We start from the raw sequence: 9,780 nt of genomic DNA on the forward strand, positions 1-9,780 counted from the left end.
CTTTCAGCACATCATGGAACCTTCTCAAAAATAGGCCACATACTTGGTAACAGAGCAAACCTCAACAGATTTAAAAAAATGGGAATAAACCCCTGTGCCCTATCAGATCACCACAGCTTAAAGTTAGAATTCAAGAGCAACATTAATTTCAGAAAGCCCACAAACACATGGAAATTGAACAATTGTCAACTGAACCACTACTGGGTCAATAAATAGAGAAAGAAATTAAAGACTACCTAAAATTTAATGAAAATAATCACACAACATACCCAAACTTATGGGACACAATGAAAGCAGTGCCGAGAGGAAAGTTCATAGCACTAAGTGCCTACATAAAGAAGCTGGAAAAATCCCACACTAGTGAATTAATGGAACAACTGAAAGCGCTAGCACAAAAAGAAGCAAATTCACCTAGATGGAGTAGATAGCAAGAAATGGTCAAATTGAGGACTGAAATCAATAAAATCGAAACAAAAGAAAGCAATACAAAGAATCAATGAGACAAAGAGTTGGTTCTTTGAGAAATTCAACAAAATACACAAATCGTTATCCAAACTAACCTAAAGACAGAGAGAGACTATCCAAATTAACAAAACCAGAAATGAAAAGGGAGACATAAGAGCCACTGAGAAAATCTAGAGAATCATCAGGTCATACTTCAAAAACCTGTATTCCACAAAACTGAAAAACTTTTAGGAGATGGACAATTTTCTAGATAAGTACCACATACCAAAATTAAATCAAGAATAGATAAACAACTTAAATACACCTATAACCTCTAAGGAAATAGAAACAGTTACCAATAGTCTCCCAACACAAAAAGCCCAGGCCCAGATGGTTTCAGCACAGAATTCTACCACATGTTCAAAGAAAATCTAATACCAATACTCCTCAAATTATTCCACACAATAGAGACAGAAGGAATATTGCCAAACTCATTTTACGAGGCTACAGTTACCCTGGTACCCAAACCACACAAAGACACAACTAAGAAAGAAAATTACACTCAGGAAACAGAGGTAGGTGGATCTTTTTGAGTTCAAGGTCAGCCTGGTGTGTGGAGCAAGTTCTAGGTCAGCCAGCCAGGGCTACATAGTGAGATTTTGACTCAAGAAAAAGTTTCCATTTTTCCAGCCTAGACTACATGAAAGTAACACACACACATACACACACATACACACACACACACACACACACACACACACACACACACACACACACACACACACACACACCTCCAAATAAGCAAAGGCCTAGCCATCACGATGGCTCTGGGTGGCAATGAAGCCACCCACCTCAGCTCACTTTTCACTGCTTTCAGTTCTTCCGCTGTGCCTCTCCCATACCACACCATCCCTTTGCTCACCTGCCTGGTGCCACGAAGTGCCAGGTGGGCCCAGGTTGGAGCTACCCCAGGCTGGCATGTGAGTCTCCTTATCCTTCTTAGTTTGTCTTGGTGCTGGGCAGGACTATGCTTCTTGATCACAAAGGGATCATAATGTTGCCCACCTGTCTGGCTCCTGGTTGGTGTGGAGGTGTTGTTGGAGTCCTCTCCAAGGCCAGGGCTAGAAAGCCCAGGCTGCATTTGGTTGAGTCCCACCTGCTAAAGCCACATGGCATGGGGTGGAGTTGTTGCTCGGGGTTTTAATTTTCTACATCCATAGTGTTAATATTTATTTATTTATTATTTTTCTTATGTCACTATGCTAAGTATAAAGTGACATTGCACTGTGACTTTTAAAAATTCATTTTAATCAATACGTAAAATCATACATATTAGTGGGATGCTATGCAACATTTGATAATTCGTATATTCTATAAAATTTAAAATAGGTTACACATATTTTTCTCTTCAAATGTTTGCTATTTATTTATGATGAATATTTGTAAAAATTTTTTCCACCTTTTTCAGATATATGGTACATTTTCTTGTTATTTAACACATTTTTCTACTAATTTTATGTGTATGAAAGTACTACCTATATGCCTGGTGCCTGAGGAAGTCAGAAGAATGCATCAGATCCCCCTGGAACTGCAGTCACAGGTTGTTTGAGCAATCCTCTGGGTGCTGGGAACTCAGGTCCTCTGCAAGAACAAAAAGTGTTCTTAACAATCGGGCCATCTTTTCAGCACATTCTTTTTTGCATACTTTCGTAACAGGGTTTTAAGCTTTCTATGTAGCTAAAGTGGGCTTTGAACTCCTGATTCTCCCGCCTCCACCTGCCAAGTGCTGTGATTTCGGGCCTGTGCCACCATGCTCAGCTGAGTTCTGATTATTATCAACATTTCTTACTGTGCTTTGGTTTGTACCTGCCTTGTACAGATAAAACTATAGAGCATATTTTCTCATGTTTATCTCTTTGTATATCTGTATGTTCAATCATTTGCTCATTTAAAAATACATTAAAATTGTTTTTTCTTTTTTTGGTATGGGTGTTTTGCCTGCTTGTCTCTAGATGTACCACATGCAGCTGGTGCCTGCAGAGATCAGAAGCAGATGTCCTATGGAGATTACAGACAGTTGTGAGTCACCATATGGACACTGGGAATGGAACCAATTTCCTCAGCAAGATCAACAAGTACTCTCATCTTCTGAGCCAACTCTCTGGCCCAATCCTAATGATTCTAGTCATAAGGCGATGGCCTGGCCAGGACTTCATGTCAGGGACAGGACCATGACCATCTATCAAGAGGACTGAGTAAAAGTCCACTGAACTACAACCAGACAGTATGCACCACATTCTGTATTCAGGCAATGTTACACATTTCATAATTCAGGACTTTTCAGAAAAGTGTCATTCAGACTCGGGTTTTCCACTTTCAAAATATCAAGAGAAGTCTGTGTGGGTAGTCTGTGTGGGTAGTCTGTGTGGGTAGGCTGATTGCTTTCCTCATCCTGAATAGGGAAACCTCTGACCACATCAGGCCAAAAAGCTTCTTTAATGTCATAATCATTCTAATTTCTTCATTTTTCATGAGATATCAGGGGAAAAAAGATAAAGAACTTGAAAAGGAAACAATTACAACACATTACCAGCCCCAAGAAATGTCTTTATCCACATGGTTCTGATATTCCTTCATACTTAATGAGGGATACACTATACTGGACAATTATCTTTCATTCATTCAGATAGAACCAGATAGGACCCAAATGCAGACATCAGGAGCAGAGAACCCAGAAGCCAAATTAATATCAAAAGGGGATAAGAATAATCTGTCTTATATTGAAAGAATTTTCCATAAGAGAAATAAAGACCCTGCATGGTAAACTAAATCAGGGCAACTGTCTGACAAAATGTTTAAGAAGTGATCCAAGGAACAGGCCTATGCTGTTTTCCCAGCTCTCAGTCTGGGGTCCATGAGCAACCCTGTGTTCAGGTCATCTGTTTCTGTGGGTTTCTCCAGCCTGGTCTTGACCCCTTTGCTCATCACTCCTCCTTCTCTGCAACTGGATTCCAGTTCAGTTCAGTGTTTAGCTGTGGGTGTCTGCTTCTACTTCCACCAGCTACTGGGTGAAGGCTCTAGGATGGCATACTAGTTAGTCATTAATCTCATTATAGGGGAAGAGCATTTAAGGTAGCCTCTCTACTATTGCTCAGATTGTTAGTTGGTGTCATCCTTGTAGATCTCTGGACATTTCCCTAGTGCCAGATTTCTCTTTAGATCTATAAAGACTCTCTCTATGATGGTATCTCTTTTCTTGCTCTCCTCTATTCTTCCCCTGACTACATCTTCTGTTCCCTCATGTCCTCCTCTCCCCTCCCCTTCTCCCCTTCTTTTTCTTGTAACTCTCTCTCGTCTCCCCCCATGCTCCCAATTGGCTTAGGAGATCTTGTCCCTTTTCAGACCTCCTGAAGGATGATGTCAGTTTGGAGATCTGAACAATCTATGGGGTCATTGGTAGTGAATCAGTATTTGCCCCTAGTACATAAATAAACTTTAGGAGCACTCTCCTCATAGAGGGATACTCTCTCAGCCTAGACACACAGGGGAGAGTCTAGGCCCTGCTCCAAATGATAGGACAGACTTTAAAGATGCCCCATGGAAGGCCTCACCCTCCCTGAGGAGCAGAATGGAGATGGAATGGGGGTCGGTGGGGGGTAAGGGAGGAGAGGAGGGAGAGGAACCTGGGATTGACATATAAAAGAAGCTTGTTTCTAATTTAAATAAAAATGAAAAGAAAAAAGGAGTGATCCAAGGAATGTCTAACCCTAAGTGCTTAAAATAGTAAGAAGGAGTCGCCATACTGATTTCCAAAGTGGCTGTACAAGTTGGCATTCCCATCAGCAGTGGAGAAGTGTTCCTCTTTCTCCACATCCTCTCCAGCATAAACTGTCATTGGTGTTTTTGATTTTAGCAATTCTGACAGGATGGCGACTCCTCCAGAAAATGGAAATCAGTCTACCACAAGATCCAGCAATTCCACTCCTAGGCATACACCCCAAAGAAGCATATTCCTACAACAAAGACATCTGTTCAATAATGCAGCACTATTTGTAGTAGCCAGAAACTGGAAGCAGTCTAGATGCCCCTCAACCAAAGAAGGGATAGAGAAAATATGGTACATTTACACAATGGAGTACTACTCAGCAAAATAAAATAAAATAAAATAAAAATAAATAAAAAACCAATGGAATCTTGAAATTTGCAGGAAAATGGATGGAACTAGAAGAAACCATTCTGAGCGAGGTAACCCAATCACAAAAAGACAAACATGATATGTACTCACTCATATGTGGATTTTAGACATATATAAGGGATTACCAGCCTACAATCCACACTGCCAGAGAAACTAGTAAACAAGGAGGACCCTAAGAGAGACAAACTTTGTCCCCTGCAGAAGGGGAAAGGGTCACCATCCCCTGAGCAAATTGAGAACACGGGAAGAGGGGGGAGGGAGCTACGAGAATGAGAAGGGAAGAAGAGGAAGGATGCAGAGGTCATGAGGGAGCAGAAAGGTTGAGTCAGGTGTAGATTAGAAAAAAGAATATGTGATAGTAGGGTTTTAGTTGGGGGGGGTGATAGGGGAGGACGGGAGGGAGAAGGGAACTGGGATTGTCATGTAATTCAATCTTGTTTGTAATTCAAATAAAAAATTATAAGAAGGAACCATCTCAAATCAATAGACTCTCACCCAAAGAACTAAAAACAACAAGCAAAGCAGAAATGCTAAATGAGAAACACCCTCTGAGTACCCTTACTAACGGCCAACCTTCGAATTTTGCAGAGACATTTCTATTGGTTCACCTGTGCAAGAGTGGGTGGGGCTAAATTTCCCTTCTCAGTGTCTCTCATTGGCTACAGCAGTGACGTAAACAAACCATTGCGTCTCATTGGCTGGGAAGTGAAAAGTGGCCTCGAGGGGTCTCCCTGAAGAGAACGCAAACGGACACCTGGAAACCGCGGAGGAGGTACGCTGTTTCAGGCTCTCCTCAGGTTTGTCGGTTAGCGGTTAGCCGTTCACTGACATCTCCGGGAGGCCGAGGAAGCCTACTGAGAGTCAGGAGATCTCAAGCTTCATCAGAAAGCCTCTGTGTTGCCCAGGCCTGTGGTAATCATGCAGAGAATTTTGCGCCGTATTTTAACTTTCTTTCAGAGGAGGACCGAATCTCAAGGAAAGCTCCAGATTCAAGGTAATCCTCTGGCTCTGGGAGTCAGCCCCCATGTTCCCCACTCAAGGAGACTCCTCAGAAAGGGTATCCTCCACGTGAGGAGTGGTGAGGCAACAAATAGGGGGAGGGACCTGCCGCCATCCTGAGTGGCTGTTGAGCATGAGGGTAAGCCTGAGTTCCCGACAGTTAGGCCAGCACTGTCTAACTGTGCCTCAAGCGCCCTTGGTGGACCAACGCAGGAGGGTGTCTGGACCAACTCAAAGAACATAAGTCTTTGTGGGCTGTACTGTCTCCGCCTTCCCCTTACAAGACGCCTTTGTATTCCCCAGAGAAGGGGACCATCTCACTTTGAGAATGAATTTGGCCTTGTTTCCCACGCACACATGTATCTGAAGCCAGGAGGCAGAGTCGGTCATAAGGAGGGTACCACAGAGGAAGGTGCCCGGTGGTCCCAGCAGGCTACTGGAGCCACATCCCAAAACATTACTTACCCTTTATGCTTATGGAGAGTAAGAGACAATTTGGAAACGTATCCTTGTATCTGCACATATCGTTTAATGCTCTGTCAGAATGCAGAACCATGGCTGTGCGTTTGCTACTGACGATGAGGCAGGCATACACTAGTAATAATGGGAATTCAAAGAGGCTTCCTGAGCAGATAAGATGAGCACATCCCTTGCACTCTACTGGCACAGGTCACCTGCAGATGCCATGGAGGCACAGTGACAACCTTAGGCTGCAGAAATAGTTATTTTGGTCAGAGCAGTGATGGTATGTGCTCACATCTACACAGGTGGTAGAAGTCAGACTACGACTTCTGTTTAGTGGCTCTTTGCATTTGACAGTGTGACCTTTGTTTCCCTGTGTCATAGATAACTCCAAATTTAAGTCTGTCAGAGGAATTGTTACCTATCTCTGTACCGACTATGGCTGGATTAATGAGACTATCTTCTTCAATCCTGATATGGTGTGTGGAAATGTTCCAGTGAATGTTGGAATGAGCGTCATTGCTCTCGTGGAAGAAGATGAAACAACTCATGCACTAAAAACCATCAAAGTAAGACTGAGTTTGCTAAGATTCTATTATAGTAATGGGATTTTGATATTTCCTCTTTGATCAAGACAAGCATTATTGTGGATATAGGGTCATTGTTGACATTCTCCTTTAAGTTTAGCAGATTTGATGTTCTAGTATTCAATTGCAGTGATGTTTTTCTGGTCCTAAAGCTTTTGTGTCTCTTCCCCTATATTTGAATAACACAGTGAATGATGTTCTCTGTATGCAACTCAATCTGACCCTGCAACTTTCAACTCTCAGTGAAAAGCCACTTTCTATCCTGTGCATTCAAACTAGTAGAATTAGCATGAACTGTGTGCATCATAGTCTTTCATATAGCAATTAAGATATACTTAACACACAACAAATCCTAGTTTAATCCTTTGCCTATACAAAGTCCTGCCTCTACTTGTTATTTTAGCTGCAACCACTGTCTCCTTATCTTATAGGTGAAAACTATGTCTGATCCTATTTATGGTATTGAACCATCAGAATTTGACAAGAGACTTTGCATTAAGTGTGTGACGTATGCAACACGGGACAGCATCTATATCAGCAAGGAAACGTTTTTTCCCATGCAGCTTCTTTCTGGAGGTATTCTTTCACATTTCATTTGCTTGTTTAACAATTTTATACAATGAGCTTTGACCATATTCACATCCTTCCCCAAATCCACCCCTCTCCCCTATCCAAACAACTTTGTGTCCTCTTTTTATTCACTGATCAAGTCCAATTTGTGCTGCATATACATTCATGGACATGTGGGTTTCCACTGGAGTATGGTGGACCTCCCAGTAGCAACACTCTTAAAAAACACTGACTCACTGTGTTGGCAAATTGTCATGTCAGCTTGACACAGACTAGATTCATTTGTGAAGAGAAAGCATCAATTGGGAAAATGCACCTTTGCAGACATGGTGGTATATGCCTTTAGTCCCAAAGCTTTTTGAAAACTTGTCTCAAAAAACAAACAAAACGTCTATGATCTCAGCACTCAGAAGCCTGAAGCTAGGGATTCTTGAGTTCAAAGACAAATCTTGGATACCCAGTGAGCTTTAGAACACCCCAAAGAAACCTATCTGGAAAACCAAAAATTCTAAACGAAAAACTTAAGACATCTATTGATAAATAAAAAATCGTAGTCATTAGTGATTGCATTCACATTGTAAATGATATCAGGAAAGTTTTAAACATTTCATATTTCCCCTTTATTGTACCTGATTTCCAATTTCAAGGACATTTTCCACATTCTCAAGATCATGTAACCCAAGACCAACAGACTATACCTATCATTCGTGTTCAATGCCTTTTCAAAGAATCTCAAGCTCAAGCCAGACCAAATCCCAGCATCAAGTGGGAAAGTGGACATCAAGTTCACTCCTAGCAAAGGAAATATTGGTGATTGATAGCTCCTGGGAGAGGGAGAGTGTCTTAATTAGGGTTTCAACTGCTGTGATGAACATTATGACCAAAAGCAACCTGGGGAGGAAACGGTTTATTTCATCTTGAAGATTTTTGTCCACAATCAAGATAGAAGAACCAGTGTTTAAAGGATTATAAACTTTCCTTATTGTAGGAACATATTCAAGGTCTCTGTGATGGGTATTTTTATTTTGTCTTTGTTTTTTTGAGGCACGGTCTTACTATGTAGTCTTGGCTGTCCTGGAACTCGCTCTGGAGAACAGACTAGCCTCGAACTCATAGAGATCTACCTGCCTCTGCATTTGGAGTGCTGGCATTAAAGGCATGAGCCACCATACTTATCCAAAAGATATCTAAGTATTTGGAAAAGTTACTTTACATTCAGGAAATATTGGTCACAATATTGCAGTGGCAAATGGCCTTGGTAATGCGACATAAACTGAGTGCAATAATATTTACATTTCTAATATTCTTGGCTGTTTTAGGATTTTTGCCTTTTAAAGGAGATTTGTTGCTGGTTGAATATTCCTTGAAGCCGGGAACTTCAAACATCACTATCCACACTGTGAGCCTCCTGAACTCCCAAAATATGGATGAGGTAATATACTTCTATGTTGCCCTTGTCATGGGTACACAGCTGTCTATCCTTCCTTCCTGATCACTTTTTTAGGCCAGGACTTTGTTTGGTATGTCTGGCAGTATATCCGCTGCCAAAGTGGACACATTCACTGATTGAAAAGGAAGTTAGCAGAAAATAATGTAGAATACACACATACTTAATTCCTAGGTTGTGTGCTTTACTTGACATTAGGATGTTCTGTGGACAACAGTTACAAAGTGTCTTAGCTCTGAGGCAATTGTGGGGAAACTAAGTGCCCTGGGTTTGAGGTGTTCAATCTGCTGATGAGGAGGGAGGTGGGGTGGGGAAGGGGGTGGAGTAAGACCTTGGTTAGTACAGCCTGAGAATGAGATGTGAAGCCAGGGAGGTAGCGGGTGAGGCCACATTGAGTAGCATGCAGGGTTCATCCTCTTATCAGTAGCCCAGGGCTCATCTTGTTTCTCTGCTTTAATAGGAGAGGGGTAGAACGGTGACTCAGATGTATCGACTTACTTTCCCTGTGTGTCCAGGATGAGAATCAGTGATGGGGTGGGGGACCTGCTGTTTACAGCCAAGGGGTTGTTGAGGGCCGTCTGTGGTGGGTTCTGCTTCTCCATACTCACTGCCTTCATTTCCCTTCATAGGTCTGTGTGACCAGCGTTGATGGAAGAACTGGTGTGGTGGATGACATCATCTATTTCACTTTGGATTCCCTCCAGAAGCCTACTGGTTATACACCCGGGCTCTATGACATTGTGAATGTGGTTGCTGTGGACAGTGTTCAGCAGCACTGTTCTTGGAGGGCAGTATCAATGATCCCGGTGGAGATGTGTATTGACCAAGCCTCATAATTCGTTTTCAATATTATTTCTAAGGCTCTGGTTTAATAAAATAATATGAGCATGTAAAGCAAAGATATATGAACTATGTATGACTCTTCTTTTGAACATCCTGGTAATTTCATTAGCAACATGAACTCACTTTAGGAAGGTACCATGTTAATTTAAAAACATGTCCTATTGGAATGTGATTTTTGCAGAGGAACAACCCTGCCTTTAAGGTAAATGCATCTTTTTCCATAAGCAGGAGCA

The 9,780-nt window shown here is 41.9% G+C and overlaps 1 protein-coding gene across 1 annotated transcript; it reads left to right on the forward strand.

Moving 5' to 3' along the window:
- The first annotated feature begins 1,265 nt into the window (after positions 1-1,265).
- LOC118239418 (cancer/testis antigen 55-like) lies at positions 1,266-9,540 on the forward strand. The gene is made up of 6 exons (XM_035450140.1): positions 1,266-1,424; positions 2,457-2,523; positions 6,485-6,669; positions 7,119-7,263; positions 8,577-8,689; positions 9,334-9,540. The coding sequence occupies exons 1-6, from the start codon at positions 1,266-1,268 to the stop codon at positions 9,538-9,540; spliced, it is 876 nt and encodes a 291-aa protein (XP_035306031.1).
- Positions 9,541-9,780: the final 240 nt, after the last annotated feature.

This window comes from Cricetulus griseus, chromosome X (genome assembly GCF_003668045.3).
Source record: "Cricetulus griseus strain 17A/GY chromosome X, alternate assembly CriGri-PICRH-1.0, whole genome shotgun sequence".
Taxonomy (NCBI): Eukaryota; Metazoa; Chordata; class Mammalia; order Rodentia; family Cricetidae; genus Cricetulus; species Cricetulus griseus.